At 44.0% G+C, this 22289-nt stretch overlaps 1 protein-coding gene across 2 annotated transcripts in view; it reads right to left on the bottom strand.

Annotated features, from left to right (window-relative positions):
* LOC147332050 (E3 ubiquitin-protein ligase SMURF2) overlaps positions 1-21455 on the bottom strand; it is a 52647-nt gene extending 31192 nt beyond the window's left edge. Inside the window, exons 1-2 of one of the 2 annotated variants that reach the window (XM_086288454.1) lie at positions 21173-21454; positions 20895-20989 (exon numbers count right to left, since the gene is read on the bottom strand). In XM_086288454.1, the coding sequence (XP_086144580.1) occupies positions 20895-20946 (52 nt within the window). In that variant the 5' untranslated portion in view covers positions 20947-20989; positions 21173-21454. Of the gene's footprint in view, positions 1-20894 lie in introns of both variants that reach the window. The other variant, XM_086288453.1, reaches the window with a different exon arrangement.
* Between the last annotated feature and the right edge of the window lie 834 nt (positions 21456-22289).

The following is a 22289-nucleotide window of genomic DNA, read 5'->3' as shown; positions in this document are numbered from 1 at the left end:
CTAGTCATATTGTGTTATCAATGGTATATACATGTTTTTATGCCAGTACAATTACATTTCTGAGCAGACAAAATGAAACTCAAGTCCTCAAAAGCACCTGAGGAGATACTAAGTATGGCTCCTGAGAAGCCATAAAGTTCCTTTAATTCAATTCTATTCAGTTCACAACACTATTAACCTCAAGGTGCTTTATACTGTAAGGTAAAGACCCAACAATAATACAGAGGCAACCCAATGCAACCTCCTATGGGCAAGCACGTGGTGACAGTGGGAAGGAAAAACTCCCTTTTAACAGGAAGAAGCAGAAGCAGATTTGGAGAGGGGCAGCCATCTGCCGCAACCAGTAGGGTGATAAGGGAAGGAAGAATTCCTTGTAATATAACAAATATAATGTTGTAAACTGTTTTCTCAAATCCTAGTATTATGTAAACCTACTTAAAACTAATGCATTCCAGTGCAATTTAAAATAAATACTACTTCTATGAATGTCATCAAATTCAGTATTGTTTAAAAAGTAAAGCCCGACCAATATTTCAGCCCCAACATCAAGGTTGGGCTTCAGTTAACCAATAGCCAGTATATTAGTGTTGGCATTTATAACTGCTAACAAATGCAAATTTTAAAAGTACAGAAAAATAAGGAAAAAAGAAAAGCAAATTTTAGAGGACAGTTGGGGTGGTGCTGAACTGTCATGCTAGGACAGTGTAAATGTTGGCATGTTTTCTCTTATGTAGTCAACTCTTTTTAAAATCTTTCTAATATATTAAAAAAAAAAAAACCCACTCATCATTGCTGTTGTAACTGCATACATAAAAAACTGTGATAGTAGCAACAGACTGGTCTAAGCAATGCTTCACATGTATTTGATTCAGGCTTCTGTGCTCCTGCCCCTCATTCACCTTGAAGAAGTTGGCTTGGTTAGTTCTTATGTTAAAGGTGAGAGGGCAGCAGGTTGTGCCATTCAAGCCTGCAGCAGAACTGCCTGTTCCTCTCCCCCATGCCGCATGTACTCAAACGTGCACTATGTCAAGCATCAGTCTGAATCTGAGTCTGGTTTGAGCTCAAAGAATTTTACCACAAGAAATCAGAAGGAGAAAGCCATATTATTGACATGCTGCATGGACAAAATTAAAGGAACCGACAATCAGCTTTATGGTGTTGAAAGACACACAAGTGACACAAGTGAGCATGCACATGATACTAAAAACAGCCATCGTGTGTGTGTGTGTGTGTGTGTGTGTGTGTGTGTGTGTGTGTGTGTGTGTGTGTGTGTGTGTGTGTGTGTGTGTGTGTGTGGGGGGGGGGGGGGGGGGGGTAAAGAACATGCTCGACAGATGAGGAAGAATTTCTTTCCGCAAACATCCCTGGGAATGCATTACGTTCCAGCGAAACCCACCTCATTTCTAAAACATCTGGTACACATCACATTCGGTCACATTCTTCCTGAACACAGAGGAAAGCATGTGAGCACACGCATGCTCCCCGAGACACATCACTCTCCTCTCCAACGATCTAATTAATTATTAACAAGTACTGGGGAGTGAATGCATGGGTTTTGTGTGTGTGCGTGGTGCACTAAAGGGCTGACTGAGGTAACAGATGATGGGGTCTCCAAAAAGATCTAGTATAGTGAAATGAATTCAGACAGTTGATGTTTACATTGTAACATGACTGAGGAAATGACTAGCAAAAGACTGAGAAATATGACTCTTCAGCAAGGAAATGTATAGACAACAAAACATTTAATTAAAGTCCAGGCCCAAAGGAGCAAGAGTTAGGACCCTATGAGATCCATTCAAGGGAACGGCAAGACAACCACAGCCGGAAAAAGCTGCAGACCCTTGTGTAAGTGGCATAAGCAGCACTCAACTAGCCACAGAGCAGGAAGGCAACGCTACAATTATACCTATATAGGCTTCTTATGGAAAAATAAAAGGGGCCGAACGACAGCTGAAAACAGAGGGGAAAACCGCTGGAATGGTTGATGCACAGAGACAATAGCAGCGAGAGAGCCAGTTAGGTCTGATGCTGCTGTGCAGCGAGAAGGGGAGACAAAGGACATCAATCAGGATGGAGTGGCATCCAGCCATCCATCCAAACACAGTCATTAGAAAAAGTAAAAATGTACATAAACCTAAGTGGAGCCATAATTTACAGATCTTGAAACACTAGAAGGATTACAATGTGTGTGATCAGACACCCACAAGACACAACGGAATGAAAGGATTGCCAGTTCTGATATGCCCTGATTCCAGGAAACAGCCACTCTAAAGTTCAACATGACAGCAGCTTTGACCTTCTCAACGTCTACATGCAAACAAATGAACTGCCAGCCACTGAGCGCACTATTTCCTTTAGTTAACCCAAAGACTTCAAATGAGGGTATCAGCAAAGTCTTTCTGTCTTTGTGAAGCGAAGTGATTGATGTTGCGAGTGCTGAGGAATCAAAGGATTCCCAGAGGGGTAACATAAAGGGCGAGCTGGGTTTTTGGGACCCTTGGTTTGAAACGACTGTCACACTTTGCAAAAGCACTGGCTTCATTTAATTTCATGAAACTTCTCTAAGGGTGGCTGCCGCCTTCGCTCTGACAATCACCGTCACTCTTCACAAGCTCTGAATTTCACACACCTCCAGCTTGTAAAGTCTCTCTAATGAGATTGTTGTAAGTGCTGTGATCCTCCGATTCTAGCCTGAAAAAACATCAAATAAATAAACACGGGGGGAGGAGCTGAGTGTGGGTTCTGTCAGGCAGGAGAGTCCAAAGTGTAGAAAGGAACTCAACAAAGCTCAATGTTGATGAGAAAATGAAATTTGTCCTCCTACATATTCATCCACACATCCATCCTCCAACTCCTTCATCCAATTAAGAGTTGCCATAACTACATGGGAAGCAGCAGTACCCTGAGCAAACTATTTCCAGATAGCTCCTCCTGAGGAATCACTTATAGAGAGTTTTTGGCAATGTTTGAAGTTCTCATCCAGTTTTGGATTTTTTCCAACCGCCCGGTAAAGAAAATTGAGCCACCTGTAGTCTCAGTCTTGTTCTTTCAGCCCTTTGGGTGAGTAAAAAGCAGAGGTGTGACCTACTGATCCTTATGTCAGATGCTTTCCTCACTATAGCTTTGCCTGGAAGCCTACATTCTAAAGACCACAAGCAGGAGTGGAGACAAAGTACAGCCTTGGCAAAGTCCAACAACCACAATTAACACGTCTCGTTTAACGCTGCAGACGGGATGTGAAAGTGCACTCCCGAAGCACCTTCCCATAGAATCCCTTGAGAAACCACGTCATAAGCCTTCTCCAAGTCTATAAAACATGTAGACTGGATTGGCAACCTCCCAGACTCCCCTCCATCACTAGTGAGAGGGTGTGTTACTACCTACATAGTTTCTCTTTGATTCAATCACACCTATTGGTCACCCTTCCAGTATCCTGCCATGGTGTCTACCAGGGAAGGTGGAGAGAGGGATAACCTGGTAACAGGCACACACCCTTCTTTAACAGACCACAATACGCCAGTCTGCAAATCCAGAGGCACCGTCTGCAAGGTTTATGCAAGACTACACAGTGGTTTCAATCAAAACAGCCTGATAAACATCAAGTACGTTCTAGGCAAATTTCATCCACCCCCAGAGCCCAACCCCTGCGGCTTTACACACAAATATTTTATTGCCGTTATTGTGAGTTCATGACTGGGCATTCCCCTCAATGCTTTTGGCATGGCCTACAGATTTAACTGGGGAGCCTCTGCAATGCTCAACCCCCTGTAGAGACACCGTACATCATCAGTAGCTAAATGACCCAACATACAGAGAAACAGGTTCTTTTCCTCTTATGCAAAAGGTTTATGTAATGACTTTAAGTGAAATGGCTTTTCATCCAAATTTATGTCATTACAGGATGAGGTGATGATGACCGATGCCTTTTCTAAGTAAAGTAAGTGGGTGAGCTCTCACCTACAGGGTAACATCGTAAATCTGCTATTTTTCTGGGTCACCGCTGACGGGCTTTCTTGAACTCACACACAGATAAATGTAATCATGTGTTCTTTCTCCATCTACATAAAGCTGGAAGAAAGGCATGATGCAAAGATCCAACCCACAAAAAAGAAAAAGAAAAAAAAGAACAGACTTCACTTTCTTACATTTCAGAGGCCAGCTAGACTATTCCATGGCTATAAAGCACTTTAGACAGATTTTAGACAGACACAGTGTTAACTCCATAATCTTTTGAAGGTAATATTAATCCTAAAATATATAGAGCAGGTCATCTACTGATCGGAAGGTTAGTGGTTCGATTCCTGGCTCCTCCAGTCTGCATACCAAGTATCCTTGGGCAAGATACTAACCCCGATGCATCCATCGGAGTATGAATGAGTGTGAATGTTTGTTAGTAAGCAATTAAAAGCATAGAAGTGCTTGTGTGATTGGGTGAATGTGGCATGTTGTCTAAAGCGCTCCGAGTAGAAAAGCGCTATATAAGAATCAATCTATGTAGTGAATAAGAATGGAATGGCTTAGTGACTTGTGCCAGACTATTTCTTAGGTTTTGGAAGGAGTGCTCCAAATTTTGTGGGAACATCTTGGGGATGGACCCTTTCTGTTCTAGCATGACTGTGCACCGGTGCACAGAGTAAGGTTCATAAAGACACGGATGAGCGAGTTTGGTGTTGAAGAACTTGATAGGCCTGCATAGAGTCCTGACCTCAACCCGACAGAACACCTTTGGGATGAATTAGACTGTGAGCCAGGCCGTCTTGTCCAACATCAGTGTCTGACCTCACAAATGTGCTTCTGGAAGAATGGTCAAAAATTCCCATAAACGTTCCTAAACCTCTTGGAAAGCCTTCCCAAAAGACATGAAGCTGTTATAGCTGCAAAGGGTGGGACGACATCACATTAATCCATTCTATGGATTGAGAATGGGATGTCACTCAAGTTCATGTGTGTGAAGGCAGACGAGATGCCAATATCTTTGGCAATATAGTGCTAGTCAGTGTCTTTGAACATCCTTGTTCTGTGTTGATTTTGTATCCAATTTAATAAAATGTATGATTAGATTAAAAACCCCAGTATGAATTAAGAATGAAAAGTCACTACATGTGAAAAGCTCTAACTAGAGATATTTGTGACACTTTAACTCACTGAAGTGATTGTTTAAATAAGATGATTAATTTGCTTAAGGACTTACTGATCAGCTATCAGAGTAAATGTTGTAGCTCTGGTACGTAGAACCCTTTTTTTGATTTAAATATTAATCTTTTTTTATTTGAGCGAACCATTATCTGCATTTTACACAGACACGCAATCTATGGGACGACTGTATCGTCACGCGACTGTTCCTGACTTGCTCTTCTATCACATAGGCACACAGTCGCTCACTCCGGAAAAGCATCAAATAACCCCTCGCATCTCGGGCCCATCTAAAATCCTCTGTCGTCATAGCGACGGCAAGTATCGAGGCAAAGCTGAGAGAAGGGTTTCTCTGTGCTGCCTGTGTTTCTCATTCCGGTCGCAGCGGCTCGCGCAGCCAGTAACTGCGGCGCTGACTGATAGGACTGATGGGGGGGGACACCACTGTGGAGACTACAGACAGGATGAATGCCACTGAGACACTCGCAGCACGATATGGGTACAAACATTTAACATTACAATCACGAGGCTGTGAGCCTTTCACACCACGACGAACGACTGGATAGGAACGACAAGTGGGCATGTGCGCTTTTTCCACAGTAGTCGGAAATCTGTCATTCGAGTTTCTCACTTTGAGTGGGATTTTTTTTTTTTGGGGTAAAGTCGTGATGTGTCACTTCAGACTATTTGGCCGTCCCCATCTTCCTGTCCTGAAAGTGGATCATAAGTTTCACTTCCTTGCATCTGATAAAAAACTACAACCTCTTAGCCTGAGAGCCCATTTTACTTTCTTATTTTAATAAACCACAAAGAACTGGGTAAAAAATGATTTGAGGACTGCAGGCAGAGGGAAAAAAAACATTTTAAACAATCAAAATCAAGATGCTATGTCACTCAAGGCTCACCTGTAGATTTACAGAGTACCTCCAAAAAACAAAAAACAAAACCTAATTTCTCAGTGAGCGAGTGGAAACGCCTCGGCTGACTGCAACTTATTAGTCACATAATGGCTTTTCACATTACAGCCCAAACAGAGCTGTTCCCTCCCCCCACCCATCCCCAACCCCCCAAAGGACAGCTGGGAAAGCTAAACAAACACAGCATACAACTGATTATCGGCTTGCATTGACTTAGCTCCTTCCTTTGCCGGCCTGTCTCTTAATAAAAATCAAATACGCAGAGTGGCGACAGCCGCTCCATGCGGGCAAAGACGGAGACCTTGGGGGTGAAGTTTAAAAAGTCCCACCTGTGGGGAGAGGATGGGCACAGTTTCTCACAGGCTGGTACACAAAGAGCCCTACTGTGCAGACGAATCAATGAAGTCCACCAGACGCAAGCCAAACACCTGGGAAGGGAGTGGTCACGTGATGTCTAGGGGAGGTGGGGAGGGTGGAGGTCGTGGTAGTGAATGCTGGTCAGGACTAGGAATTGACTTTGGTCTGTTGTGAGCTAAACATATGTAGAAACTATAATGGTTACATTCACTCAAAGCAACACAACAAAGCATGGGAAAGGAACACAATGCTGTAGGGGGAAGAAAAAAGAAAAAGAAAAAGAGGGCTCGCACTGCCTCTAGTCTGTTGCTCTGCGGTTAACCATTACACTAGAGCCCATGAGGTGGAGGAAATGGGGGTGTGGGAACAGAGACAACCGCCTGGTAATATTCCACCATTCCCATCCCTATCCATGAGTTAAAAAAAAAAAAAAAAAAAGTCTGGAAAAGTAGGCTGCTAAGAGGAAGATGGAGAGCATGAGCAGATCGTCTGGTTGCGTGAAATCCCCGTAGGTCTGCCAACTCAGGTTGACCACATTCTGATCATCGCTTCCTGTCCACCTGGTCCCTCCAGTTCAGTGCACTGACCCAGCATCGCCAGACAGTCTGACACATCTTCAGGGAGTAGCATTAACCCCCCATCTCCTCCTCCCCTCTCGTCCAGGCCCAGACCTTTCCTCTGCCTGTCTGCCCTGTTTTGACTGCAGGCCCAGCGCCATGCACTCTCATGCGCCGCATTGTTCTTCTATAAACAAAGGGCTTCCTTTTCCCTTTTCCACTCCTCCCTAACCTTTGTGGGATTTTGAACCTAAACGGAGGGAGAAAGCCAAGATGAAGAATTCTGACGGCTCATTGCTAATCTTCAAGCCGCCTCCTTATACGTCTCCAATGACAGCATGCTGGGTAATGTTTAGTCTTGAACACCATGTCTTCAGACCACTATCACTGTAACTGCAGCAAAGGGAAGCTGATATTAGCTGGGTACCGGAGCTTCCATGCGAGACAGGCTCGCTGGCATGCAGCTATCGAGCCTGACACAAAGAGGAAATAACGCACAGTCCAGCAGGAACAAGTCCAAGTTCATTTTGAAGAGAAATGACTCTGTGATGTATCCAATTGCTCTTTTGACAACACAGTTCGAGGAACTAGAGAAACTAAACCAAGACTGTGTTTCTAATGTGCCACAAAGATTAAACCCATAATGGGCACGCATAAGGAAGTCCGCGAGTTCTTGTTTAGACTTCAAGCGACTACACGTGAAATAACCACAAACAAGGCAAAGTGGGCGGGACCTGAGATTATCTTCTCTCAACTTCCCAGCAAGCGATTGAAGCGACTACCAAGGAGGGCACAGGATTCTGTTAATCGACATGTAACCTGGTAGTAAATATATCAGGGAAAATAATCGCTAAAGCCCCACCCATACAGGCCTACAGACTATTCGGTGACCTTTTTCCCCTCGGGGACCCGCCTGTCGTTTAGGAAAAATGTACATTCCCCAACATGTTGCAAAAACCGTGCACATGTTAGCTGCAGCTCTGAGGAACATCTTTTACTTTGAAGGCAAACCGTTTCCAATTCAAGTTTGTCCCACTTCTCAAGATTCTGTACCGCTCAGCTAGTAGTTGGCGTGTTTTTGCAGACCAGCATGAGGAGGAAAAAAAACCAAAACACCAGGAGGTTTGTGGTTCAGTTTCTTTGCAACCGATTTCACCTGGTGAGAGCCAGAAACCCGTGTTTACATCACGTCCAACATGGCAGATGTCTCAAGGAACAGCATAATAGGATTTAACCGGCACTAGATTCCTTGACAGGTTCATAGTCGCCTGGGAAACTGAGAATTCCAGTCAATATGCTAAAAATGTACAAAAATCCATTTCATTCCTCATCTTTTCCATAGTATAAATATGATGGATGAAACATTGAAGAGTCTAATTATCTCTCAGGCTGATGCAAAATTTTAAAAAAGAGAAAAGAAGGCCTGCTTTAAGACCCTGCTTTAAAGGGCAGTATGTTTGCCACAGAGGCAACCGCACCACCTATTTACCGAGCTCGTTCACTGCTTCCCTGTTTATAACAAAGTGGGTTACTTTTTAAAGACCTGGCTCCACCACTTAAACGTTAGCCCTTAAACTGCAGTCAGGCAGAGTAGAATGAGGAAGCTGGGTAGAATTTCAGGAGCTCCGTCCAACTCTACATGGGGTACAGACTAACTATGGAAATGTGGTTGAGACAAACTGGCTTGTAGGTACTGGGAAATAACTTTGCTCTGGCAGGTTTTTACATCTTAGTAAATCCACTTATGTAATATGCAAATCTGATAAGACTTCTGGTCACATTATACAGATATTAAAGTCACTGGTAGCAGAGTGATCATGGAACAGCTAGCTGCCAGGAAAATCTCTTTAAAAACCTCCAAACAGACCTGCAATTTCAAGGGTTTTGAAAATTAGAAAGGAAAAAGAACAACATAATATCCCCATAAATCATTTTAAACGGAGAGAAAAACAGAAAAGGTAAACTTTCAAGTTGCACGTGTCTTGAGCATGGTGGGAAAAGACCGATGTCAACAAATGAGCAGCAGTGAGACGCACTAAAGAAACTCCCTGTGACATCCACTGTATATGGCACAAACAAAGATAGAAAACTCAAGATTCCCTGGACTCCTGTTGCAGGAGGAAAGGATGACTGGGGACATCTGCTGCACCCAAATCAGTGTGACCAGAAGCATAAAAAAAGTGATGGAATTAGAGGGAAGAAAAACCACAGAAGACATAAAATCCCCCCAGAGCTTCTTTTCATAAAAAGGATAAAAGGCCGTGACTATGAGAAGCCATATATCATCATACATCACACTCAGCACCTGCTGGAAAAGTAATGAGAGCGCTCGTGAAATGTTTTGAGACGCTCAGAGGAAGCGAAGACCTGTTCTTCCAGGTGGCGTTAGAAAAGGATGTATTAAATTCCAGTGATTATATGATATTGTTAATGTTTGGGCAACCAGTCGAGGTGAGTCATTAGGTGGGAAGATAAGCTTTGGTTTTATTTTAAGCGCTGGCTGCTCTCACCAATAGTTCTTTGGTGACATTTGAGATTTAATGAGCAAAGGAAGTGACTGTATTAATGTTTATGTCTCACAGCAACAATCACAGTAACTGGAATAACAGACTACTCCTGTTTAAAAGCAGGCGCCAATTTGTGGAAGTCAACATGTTGCACCGCCATTTTGAATTCGACATCACTGTTCCATCTAACTACACTTTATCTATGTGACTAGAGAGGGGTTACATACGTGGTACGCCGAAGGTAGATGAATACAAAACTAGTATATTAATTAATATCAATTTGTGTCTACACTTAGATTCAAGACATGAAGGATCATGCCTGTGATTAATGATATGTAAAGTCCCCTTTACCAAAGAAGTGAAAATATGAAGGACAGGAGACAAAGAGACATCTAGATAAAACCTCACCTCAAGCCTTATCTCCTGAATTAAAGTCAAGGCTTTAAAGACACGAAAGCATGCATGTATTGTCACAGTTACTTATTGTCAGCAGGTTAGACATGATACCGTACCGTCTCCGGGCAGCTGATAACAACAGGGATGCTTGTGGGACATGATGGTATATTTTTTCATTGTAGGTATAGAGGATTACAGAGCTAGGTTTAAACTTAGAGGATTTTATTTATAGTGCTGAGGTGGGGTAGACCAGAGGCAGGACAGTTGAAGGGGGTGGTACAATGGGTGGGACACCGAACCCATAAGATTGTGTTGACTTCCGGTTGTGAGCCAGACCTCGCTAAACGTAGCGGAAGCAGGCTAGTTAGCTAGGTCTCCGGATGCATCCGTATTTTATTGTAAAGCGCAAATAAATACATCTGGTTTTGGAAGTAAGAGTCTCGGCCTGATCGCTACCATCAAAAAGAATCCGTGAAGTCGGCGTACTTCAACACTAGCTAATGTTAGGCTGAGTGAGCTAAGGAGGAAAGTTTATTCGCCAAGTGTCTGACAATTAGATGCGCTTGGTTTCACTACCAGCAGCCAACAACAGCAAAATCAGCAGCACTTACTGAGACAAAAGTTCAGGATATCCTCAACAACTCACCTCAGTATCTCTGATACAAATCGATGACTCAGTGAAGCTCACTACTGTCTGATGACAGACTCCTTTCACAGTTTTACACCCTCCTCCAGAGCAAATAACCTCCAGCTAAGGTAAACAGCGGACGGACTGCCTAAACTCACTACAGATGAACGGTAGCCAGAACTGTCTGTCCTACAGCTGCCACTGTAGCAAGGAATATGCACTTGCATTGGGAGGTACAAGAAAACTAAATTCAGTTGACTGCAATCTGCAATCTACTGACATCTAGTGGGGAGATTTTAAACACGGGAGCTTTGAAAGAAGACAATACCACAGAATCCAGTTCAAGTTTCTGTTTTTTGTCCATTATTGTAGTAAACTAATATTTAGGGGCTTGGATTGTTTAACAGAAGACATTTGGGGAAATTCACCTTGGGAAACACGCCATGCATTAAGAAAGAAAATAAAAGTTAGAACAGCAATCTGAGCAGTCAGCAAAATAAGTTGCCATAAATCAGGAAATTGCAGAGGACCATTAAAAAGTGCACACAAGCAGGGACTATTTACACCAATAAAGCAAGTATATTGTGCCCACGCCTCCCTCCCATGTTATCTTAGGGCCAGCAGCAACTGATATGATTGTGATGCCTCACACTCCTCAGATGGGGATTAAACTTTGTAGTGGACATGGACAGCTGCAGACACCATGGAGAAAGAGTAGTCGCTCCTGTTATAGCTCTTTGAAGCCCGCTTGGATCTGGGCTGACGGGAGCATGTGTAGTTGTTGCTTGTAGTACGGTAGCAAAACATTGGCAGGGGTGCAGACATCCACAAGGAGCCTTGAGCTCACCATCTGATAACAAAAATTTGTATCACTTGGATACAAGTGGACTCTAGCACACTCGCAGCCGCGAAAACTATCACATGGCTTTTAGGGTGTAACAAATGATTATTGCAGCTATATAGTGTAAGAAAGTGTGTGTCCACATTGTGAAGTGACGTTAAGCCCTAAATTTTCCTCTTATATAAGGGCTCCCAGTCCCGGAAACAAAAAACAGCTTTTTAACTGTGATACAAAATCCTAAAAAATGACTCTTTAAATGCTTGAAAACACACAATAGGACCTCGTGACGTTGAACTAAGATTACCTTTTGACCAAACTAGTCTTTAAACAAAGAGAAGATGCCGATACAAAGATACACACAAAGGGAGATTATCAAACAGGTCAGCTGCCTTTGCAAAAAACCTGTTGTATGACATGGGGAAAACTTGCCACACACATCCACACGTGAGAGGAAAGAGGCTGGCAGCATTCTTAATGTGAGAGCATTTCATCCGCCTCACGTCACCTTTTCCCTCCGTGATACAGTCCGCTGCAATTGCATAACAGAGGAGTCCGGCCCTCCTATTTTCAGCTCCCAAATAGTGGGAAACCATGCCACAATGGCACTGTGGCATTCCTGCTTCCCCTGCACAGTACATCACTCTCTCTTTCCACTCTGTGTGCTACAATGTGCCTGACAGAGAGCCATCCAGACGAGTAAAGTCTTCCACAGTACCATCACTACTAAGTGAGAAGTCAAAACAGTGAGCGGAGCAGAGCAGAGGCACCGCTCGGGCTTCTGCAAGCTTGCACCACTGTTGGCTTGGACCTGAGCTGTTTTGAGTGGCTGCGTGGCTCTTCTAGCTTCTTGGCTCCTTTGCCCACTCTGATGTAATGGAGGAGAGCAGAGGAGAGGCTTGGATCAAGCTGCAGTGGAGGGGTGCTTAGTACCAACTTGTTTAACAGAAGTTGAGGACCACCGCGTGCTCCCTCCAAAATTTCCCGGGGACTTTTAGTTTCTAAGAATGACTTCACAGCTTCGTCTGGGAGCACCGTTACATCATTACCACCATGCCATATTTTCCCTTCTGCACTTCGCCAATGGATGCGTTGCACTGGGTGGATCTCGGGACAATAACAGCACGGTCATCGTAGATGAAAGCGCTCCGCTGCACGCCAGCAATGTCCGACTAACGCTGTGACGTCACATGTTCATTAACAGTAATTGTCAGCATTAACTAGAGCCGAATGCCGCTGTGTGCAGGTGCATGCAATAAACGGCTTTTACAATGCGCTGCGAGTCGCGTTTAAAGTGCCTGACAAGTGTCAACAGGACATGCGTCATCATGTCTGACCCAAATTTAGCCATGCTGAAACCATTTGTGAGGGCATCCATGTGTGCGAGGAACGAGGCACACCCGTGCTTTTCTAAATTATTAAGTAATACTTGTTTAAGATGCTCCTGTTTTTTGTTAAATATGAGACGATATGCTTTAGCTCAAAAGTTGAGAAATCCCTGTATTACAGCAGCCAAAATAAAATATCTAAAGTAGAATTTGAAAGCTTGTAAATGAATAATGAAACAGCATAAGGCACAGTCAGTCTCATCCTGCAGAGAGACGCCATCACCTTGGGTTGCAGCTGGCCAAGGAAGTCCCTGCTCTGCTCTGAAACCTCGGTGAGCTTCGTGCATACAGCTCTCCACTGGCTGCAGGTTCAGGATTTTAAGAGCCAAAGTACAATCACCAGCTGCGGTGCAAGATGGTGGAGTTGAACCGTGTCTGACCGTGGGATGAGAAGCTCTCTGGACAGACAGCAGAAATACGAGATGGAGAGGCCAGGGCTAGCTGAACTTTTAAAATAAGACCGGGGGGGGGGGGATCATCCACCGGTAAACCGAGTGCAGATAGAATTGCTCTCTCAGACAGTTGGAAAAATTGCTAAGATGAGTCACCAAATATACTTTGCTGCCTACAATAAAATAAAGTCTGTGTGCAGGAAACTCTGCAAGCCTGTTGCTGATAATCGTTTTTCTGCATTGGACTGCTCTGCAAAAAGAAATATTTTGGTTGAGAGGAAAAAAGCAGCACCGTTGGTGGCTGGTTACATCACTAGAATCTGAAGTTGGATATCAACCAGAAAAAACTATTAGACCCAGCGCAGATGAGGGGGTTAACAGCACTATACACCCGCAATACCAGTGGCGGTCAATACAGGCCTGGAATAATTCAAAAACAACAACCGTGTGGCAACAGTGGCAGAGATTTTACAACCCAATGTGGCTACAGAGAGAACAATTTAAACGGAGTCCTGTTTGGTCAGTAGATGAAAGAAACTGTGCTGACTAAATAATGAGTAGGCACGCACTGCAGGGCCCTGATGACTTGATGATTTCCTGTTTCATGTTTAGAAAAGCGCCTAGCTCAAGGCATCAAATGCACATTCCATATAGTTTAACCCATTTTTCCAATACTTACTAAAGTGTATAGATATGCAGACATTTCAAAGACAAGCTTAGACGTGTTTATCTTTAACTAAGTATGCCTACACAATTAGTGCACAAGTCTCCTGCTGTATTGGTTTGTATTGGTCTTTTAAAAAAAACGCTTTTAGTCTTAAGCCATTTGTACATCAAACACTTTGCCTGTAATAATATGGGTTAAAAGCAGATATCAGACTACATCTGTAAACATGAGTGAGTTCAGTGTCTGTAGCATCTGCCCGAGCGCTGACTCATCAGGCACTCCCAGTTTTGGCTGGATCTTGAGTTTGATATCTTAAGTGACTTCCTGCGAAGGAAACCGCAACGCTTATCAACCAGACAGTCATTCGAGAGTAGACCGGGAATAGTGAGTAACTACGAGCCTCTGCACATATTTAGGATTTTTCTAACTCTGAGGCAAGCACCACTGCTAAAATATCATAGTTACTTGTCTGTGCGTATGCGGTCAGATTTTTTTACTGCACAGGAATCCAGTGGTGTATTTTCTCAGCTTCAGAGGAGATGCCATTGGAAATGTGATCTGGTGTGAATATAAACATCTCTCTTCTGATCCTGTCTCCTAAGAGCACTCAAGGGGGCTCAAACGTCAGGCTAAGGCATGAACAGACATTTCCAGTCAGCTGTTGGCGTCTTGTGGCTTTAGCACCAACACCACCACCACCAACAGCTGGTAACACTGGGAGACTAGAGAGCACCCCATCTGCTTAAAGTTAGTCAGAGTTACACAGATAATCTTGTCAACCCCTGTCCATCAGAGTTTAAAGTCAACCTAGCACGTTGAAGAATTAATCTCAGGTTACATGCATGCGTCGATGTTTATCAGTGCTAATGAGACTTTGTGCAAACGTGCTGAGTGATCTCACCTGGGCACGCTGCTGAGTGATAAAAATAAATAAATAAATAATCGCAGACATCCTGACCATCAGGTGAAAGACAACTCGAGCTTCATGCACACATGGGTGATTCTGACCCAAGTTACCCTCAAATTGTCAGTAAAATAAGATATAATCACAATGTCTGATGGATACTGTTCTTCAGTATACACTTCTTTTAGACATGCAAGGGCATCTAAAGTCAAACAGGGTTCTGGACTGATATCGGTTATGCATGCAACTCTCTAATGGAAAAAATACCCTCAAGTGGAGTTTCTAACTTCAAAGGGAGAACCAGTTTGGGAAGTAGGCAAGAAATGGAGCTGGGGTTGGGAGGGTTGGGCTTTTGGGACCGACAGCATGTATAACAGCTATGCAGGGGATGATAGGAGAAGTGCCTGCGGGCGAGAATCTGTTTAGTTTTCACTGGAACGTCCCTCCCTCACACGCACCACTAATCCAATTCAAGCCCATTAACCACCACAGCCAGGTTAAGAGAGCAGGCCTTTGAAGGTCTTCCCCAAACCACCCTGAAGGATTAGCATTTTTCCAAAGGCCAAAGAGATGGTCTCACTCTGTGCACTCTTTTTTTTTTCCCTGTCAGGCCCACAGAAGCCACACCACTAGTGCGATCCTGGAGTGTAGCGATCCTGATCTGACTCATCCCGGACCCTGAATATACCCTGCTAATCTAAATTCTTTAAAAACTGTAATTAACCGTGGCTTCGAGCACATACACTACATAAAACATAGGTATGGAGGTCGTCCCTGTCTCAAGATAACAGCAGACATGATCATCCTTCTCTACCTGGAGGGCCAATTGACACACAGTGCAAAAGATGTACATCTGTGTGTGTGTTTAGTGTTTAAATGGGTCAGAAGATGAGGCGGCACAACCTACATGTGAGGCAACCACACAAGCTTGAGAAAAGCAGTGCATTTTTCCCCCTCCGATTTGGCCTTTAGTCCCATTTATTCATCTAGATTTTTGTCTGGGTCAACACTGGTTTGATTCTGCCTTTGATAACTCCACTGTCCTGGCCACTAGTGCTGCTGTCAAATAAAAGGCATGAAGGCCTGCAACCTCCAATACAGGAAGTCTGAGGCACACAGAGGGCCTGCGTGTCAGACTTGAGCATCTCGGGGACCTGAATTGTCTCAGTTGTGGTCCCAACTCTGCCAACAAGAGCTCAAACGGCCGCACTGAAATTCCCAAATATCTGTCGCACAGCTTCAACATCTGGATCGAAATGTAAAAAAAAAAGTTACTCCCCAAATAACAGCTGTAGATAAGCTACCAGGATGGATCATGAGTGGTCTGCTTTGCTTCTCAAAGGACTATGAGCTCTGTACCCTACTGGTATCTCTAGAACTAATCCCCTTCGGATACAAGCCACCCCGGCTGAGGATCTCTGCTGTCGAAAACTTGAGTACAAACAGGGAACACCGCGGCTGATTTTCCCTATTCTTTCAGACACCAAATAAAACAGAGTGTGTGGATACAGGAAAATACTGTTTGTTCGAATATTAATATCACAAAGCAACCAATATGAGGTGTTGAAGCTCTGCTCAGCAGGAAGAGTTAATCTCCCCAAACCACACACGCTGCCCACTAATCAAACCCATACACACTGTTATAATTCAGCGAGCACATACATCTGCGAGCCACCCAGTGACACAAGCAACACACTAGACGCCTGAAGTCCCGCTGAGTAATACGACTGCGGTTCTTCACTTTACTTATTATCATAAGGGGATCTAGACTGCTCTGCTCCCCACCTGTCGGGGGTGACGTTTGGACAAGTGTTCGAGTCTGGGGAGCACTTCCTCTCTACAAAGCTGCCCACTCTTCTCTCCCGCCTGCTACATCTGGTCTCCTCTGGGCCGTTGCTGGCAGCAGTTGAGGGCTAAAGCAACCGCAAGAAGGCTTTGTCCTCATCGAGGAGCAGCTGAACCAACAGGAAAGCCAACTTCAGCCAGTCAATTAATTGATGGGACAATTTAAAAATTATGGGAGGCTCACAGCGGAGGGGGGAGGGGGGGGGGGGGGTGTTTACAAATGATGTGCCATAATTGCTCGTTGCATTCCTCCACCCTTGTTGTTTTATTTTCTCCACCTCTCCCACTCCTCCCTGGTCTTTTTCAGCTATTCTTTTGTTTTCTTTTACAACCTGTCAAAAGCTTAGAAAAAAACAAAACAAAAAGTAAAAATGTGGAAATGTTTGCTCAAGATGCATGACCGCGATGGGCCGAGCAGAGTCAACATTTCACCACATGCAGCTAATCACTGTGTATTTACAGTGTATCCTGTCTGAACACCCAGATGCACCCAAATCACTTCCATACAGCCACTCTGTAAAAATGGCTCTGACTGAGGCCACATGAATGCACCGAGCAGCCAGCTCAGACCACATTAAAACATTTTTGATGATCAGGTCCTGTGTGCCTCCACAGCCTCATCGGTGCCCAGCTGTGTGTGTGTGTGTGTGTGTGTGTGTGTGTGTGTGTGTGTGTGTGTGTGTGTGTGTGTGTGTGTGTGGGGGGGGGTTCTTCTGCAGTTAAGCAGCATCCAAAAGACCCCCATCTGGAGGCGATGAGCTGCACTGAAAAGCGAGGACTTGCAATTTAAAAAAGACCCAAGTCTTTCACTCCAACCCACACTGGGCCTTTGTTGCAGCTTTCAAATAAGTGTGTTTTTTTCTGCATGTTCATTCATTGGTATATTGCAAACCACTTCATGAAAAATAACAGCACTGTCAAACTCTCATGTGTGGTTATTTAAAACAGAAAAAAAAGAAAGAAATAAACTAAACACAAAGTGCATCAGACAGAAGGACGATCGGAGAGTGATGAGGAAGCTCGGTTAGAGAGGGTGGGAGTGAAATATGCTTTGGACCCTGGTCTGAGAGGGAAGAGGCTTACAGTCGGAAAGAACAGGAGTGACTCAGAGAGGAAGAGGTGGGAACGCGAATGGAGAATTGCAGGGAATCCCACTGAGATAGCTCTCTTCGGCGGTTCACGCCGCGCCAAAGAATTCAGATGAGCAAACCATATGCTTAACAAGTCACATGTAAACTCAGAGCTGAGACACAACAGCAATAACCCGTAAAGGACCTAACCAGAAGAGACAAAAAAAAAAAATTAAATTAAACATCGGTCAGTTTTATTATTCTGGTGCACATCTTTCCAGATAGAAGCATTTTTCATGAGGACATCGCTCCAACTGTGCCTGATTATTAACCATCTATTTTATGTGTCTGATTTTACTTCTATGACAGGCGAGCTTGTGGTTCTATATTTGCTGAGGGTACAAATGACGTGCTCTCTTTTCTGCAAAGTTTAAAAAATTTAGGCACAGATGATGGAAAGCATCCCAAGTTATGCCAGAAGCCAGGCGTGCATGACAGAGCTTAAGATGCATCGGACGATAAGACGAGTCGTTTCTCAGCAATTTCACTTAGGTGCATGTGATGTAATGTTACGCCATTAGCCGTGTTTGTTTCATGACATAACTTAGCAGACATCAGCTGCAGGTTATAATGGAAACCTGCCCTCAGGAGCCTAAGTGTGGGCTTTAGCAGCTTGCTTGTGATATTTTTTTTCCCCTGCTTTAATAGCCGGCAAACATCTGCAACATCTGCTTTAAATGGACAGGAGGCTTGTCAGCGAGGAGAGAAGCCTACGACGCAAACAGTTCTGGGCCTGTTTAAATGTAGCAACTCGTCGCTCACAACCTGTCGGGGGAAGAAATTAATCAGAGAGCTATGTCAAAAAAAAAAAAAAAAAACTCCACTGGAGATGACAACACGCAGCTACGACATAGCAATTTCCTAATGTTGTAAACCTGCTCAACATTTGGCAATAAACCCCTTTCTGATTCTGATTCTGATTCTGAGAACTTCCTCTGAGCTCCGCTTTGCACGAGCTGGAGAACAAGGGATCGCGACGGCCTGAGCGAAGGAACAGAGCGGACCATATGGATGAGATAGCACCAGATTACACAAGTCTGGGGGGGGGGGGGGGGGGGGGGGGGGACTTTCCATGGATAGCTGGTGTTACTGAAAAAACAAAACAAAGCATGCAAGGATCCTGAAAGCCAAACACATACATGTGTGCAAGTAGTAGTTTCTATTTCTCTTGCTGATTGATAAGTAGGGAGCTTAATATTGACTCTTGATGAGTGTTTCACAAGTTTAACTGAGCTTAAACAGGAGAGGTGCGCTGCAATGTCCTGCTCTCACCATTTTTTCCCTACAGTGGACTCAGATTCTTCGAATTCCACCAGGAGACGACTGCAGTGACAAACTAGTTCACAACCGAGACTTTTATTATGCTCATCTCCAAAGTCGCATTTTTCCTCAACCCTGCAAGTCTACTAGAGTAGCTTTGCATGACACGGGGTTCAAAATAATCCTTGTTTAACTTGTATAGCTTCTCAGTTCATATACTCTCTGCAACAAGCCCTTTTAACTTTAAAGGTCCACTTTAATTTGAAGTTGTGTACCTAAAAAAAATGACATAACTTCATTTTGCAAAGTAGAGTTACAAAGTGCTTCACAGTTTAAGTAAAATCCACACATCAAAGTATAACGATCCAAAATACGGACACATAGACAGCCATATAATCAACTATTCACACTTCAATACATGCAAATAGTTGTAAACAAGGGTCGAAAATAAAGGGGACGAGACTAAGGGAAAGCTAATGTGTTTTCAGCTTTAAAACCAATAACACAATCAGCTGACCTGACAGGCTGAGGAAGGCTGTTCCACAGCTTGGATGCCAAAACCTAAAAAGCAAGATCACCTCTGGTTTTAAAATCAGAGCGAGGGACAGTTAGGAGATCCTCGGTAGAGAATGGGAGAGGCCAGCTGTAGTCATTGGGTCTCAGATGCTCTGCTATATAAGCAGGGCTCTGTACATGTCGAGCTTATATGTTAATAACAGTGTCTAGTTTCTGTTAGCAGCCTTACTTCAGAGGAACATCACTGTAGAGAAAGTAAGGACTGGGATCCTAACAGTTTTGAAGGCAACGCATTCTCAAATACACACTCATATACAACTGTATGGATGATCAGTATCTAATTTTTGCGTCATTGTGAAACTGTTGCTGAAAGCTTTCCTGTCTTCTGCCACTCTGCATGTATCCCACTCACCTCACTGAGATCCCCTGTTTATCTCCACTTGTTCCTATCAGAAACATCACCAACTTAAATGTTTCCCTCGGCAGTTCCTGGTGGAACAAACAGCCCTTTAATTGGATTCAGGTCGGACCTTGGACGCACATCAAAACAAAACAAAAAAAGACCCAGGAGGCAGCCGTCTGACCCCCTCTTCCAGTCAAAACAGTGAGCTGCTCTCGTGTAAACCTTTTTATTTCCCCCCCTCCTGAGTGTGCTGATGCCGAGGAGAGCGACAGGTCCGAGCAGACCAGCACAGCTACATGCTACTTCCAAACAAAGTGACATTCAAGTGTTTCCCAGTGAATCATAACGTAGCGGTACAAAGGGGGCCACGGGTTCACGGATACAACTTTAACCTGCTTTAACGACGACACCAAAACAAAGGGGGGCAGCCGTTTGTCGGTTCTGGCGCACTGCTCGCTCACTGCTCAGACTCCAGTGACCTGAGCTGCTTATCATCTCAGCCGAAGCTTGTCCTGTCATAAAGACTTGATTAGAGCTAACCGGGAATGCTACGTTCAGCTAGCCAACTTTTGTGCGAGCCCGTCTGTCAGCGGAACAGCACAACACTTGTAAAGCTCCCCTTTGTTTAAAAATAATGGAATTTTACGAGCTGGAATATAAATGTGAGACACTAATACACACTAAGGTTTGATAAGCGTCAACCAGCTACAACTGGAAGGCGGCTCATTACTGGAGCTGAGCGACCCGGGTACCACTGTTATGGCTGGTGGTGCTTTACTGGCGACAATCACGAGGCTGAGACTATTTCCAAGAGCAACAATATCCTCATTAAGCGTTTTCCTCGCTTTTCCTGCTTGCCTTAGCCCTGTGAAGTCAGCTAGTAATTTAAATACACTGTTGCTGCTAACAAATCTGTGCAAATGAGAGCAGAAAGCACCGGCGGCGAGCCAACTCCGTAGCCCATGTGAACTGTTCCCAGCCAGCAAATACACGGAGCCTTCCTAGCTGGTGTGTGTGTGTGGGAATACGTGGGGATTTAAAAGCGTTGCAGGCTACCTGTTAATCGCAGCTTCACGGGGCCATTCCGCCGAACTCCTTGGTTAGACATCTCCTCTCGACCCCAGCCGTCACTGCGCGTCCCAAAAAAATGTCTATTTAAATGTAAAAAATGACAAGGTTTATCAACCTCTCCGCCAGTTTTAGACAATAATGGAGTCAAAGCATTGTGGCCCGGATGTGGACTGAACTGCCATAGCGATCGCTCACAAATGAGAAAAATTAAGGAAAAGGAAAAAGAAAAGCCCGAGTGGAGGGCTGCTGCAAATTGCATTTACTGGAAATGAGGCCGCCGTTGCTGGAGCGTGTGAACGAGCTGGTGGTGGAGCCGAGGCGCTGCTTATCTTCACATCTTCATTGAGAACCTCTTCCTCGGACTGTGAGAGTCCTCCTCTGTTCGTCGAGAGTTGAACTGCGGAGCCCTCCGGGGTAGATCCCCCTTCAGGAGGCTGCTGCTGGGAGCTGACCAGTGACGACAACACGCTTTGTGGGAGTGAAGCATTTCTCCAACATGTGGCATATAACTATGAATCATATACACAGCCCCCTCCAACAAGGGTTGGTGATGAGTAGGACCGCCTTTGATGGCACAGGCAAGCCCAGCTCCCTGTGTTTATATCCCTTTATTAATTTAACATGGGCGTAGTTACAGTCTGAAGTTGCCCAAATTGTTTTAAAGACGGGCACATTTACATTCCAGGTGTCAAAATATATGAAAATTCTTTTGACAGATTTTTTTGTTGTTGTTTGCTGTCAACTAATCATAGTGGAAAGTAAAACATCACAGTGATTTTGCGGTCATTAAAGTGTGTTCAGCATTTGCAAATTGATGATTCATTTCATAAATTATGAGGCACTATTTATCCCTACATAAGCTGCCTTTATAGGTTAAAATTATCAGTATCAGTTTTGGTATCGGTAATACTGGCTCTGTGTTTACTTGGTATTGAATCAATACCAAAATTTGCAATGTCACGCAGCACTAACACGGATACCTTAGCTCTTTTTCTATTTATTAGTGTTTTCTTAAGTTGCACTGCATTTGACCTCTCAGGGCCACCGTATATGGGTATCTAATTAATGATCTGTAATAATAAGCAGTAATATCAGAAATTAAAAAACAATCCTAAATAAGTAAGTAACAAAAACATCATTAACAAAAATGAAAGGAAATATGTCACTCAGGTGAACAGGTGAACACCTTAACAAAGGGGAAAGTCAAGACTATCCACTACGTTGACAAAAGTATTGGGCCAAACTCTTTGAATCTTTGAATTTAGATGTTTTCAGTCCTGTGGCCATAGGTGTGTAAAATGTAGTACCAAGCCATGCAGTCTGCCTTTATAACATATTGTTTGTGAATGAACGGGTTGTTCTTAAGAGTTCACTGAATTT

The sequence above is a fragment of the Aulonocara sp. 'chitande type north' Nkhata Bay genome, linkage group LG4 (assembly GCF_057382095.1).
Source record: "Aulonocara sp. 'chitande type north' Nkhata Bay isolate Kocher_YH1m ecotype deep benthic linkage group LG4, A_spYH_male_GT1.1, whole genome shotgun sequence".
Lineage (NCBI taxonomy): Eukaryota > Metazoa > Chordata > Actinopteri > Cichliformes > Cichlidae > Aulonocara > Aulonocara sp. 'chitande type north' Nkhata Bay.
This window is presented reverse-complemented; position numbering and strand designations above follow the sequence as displayed.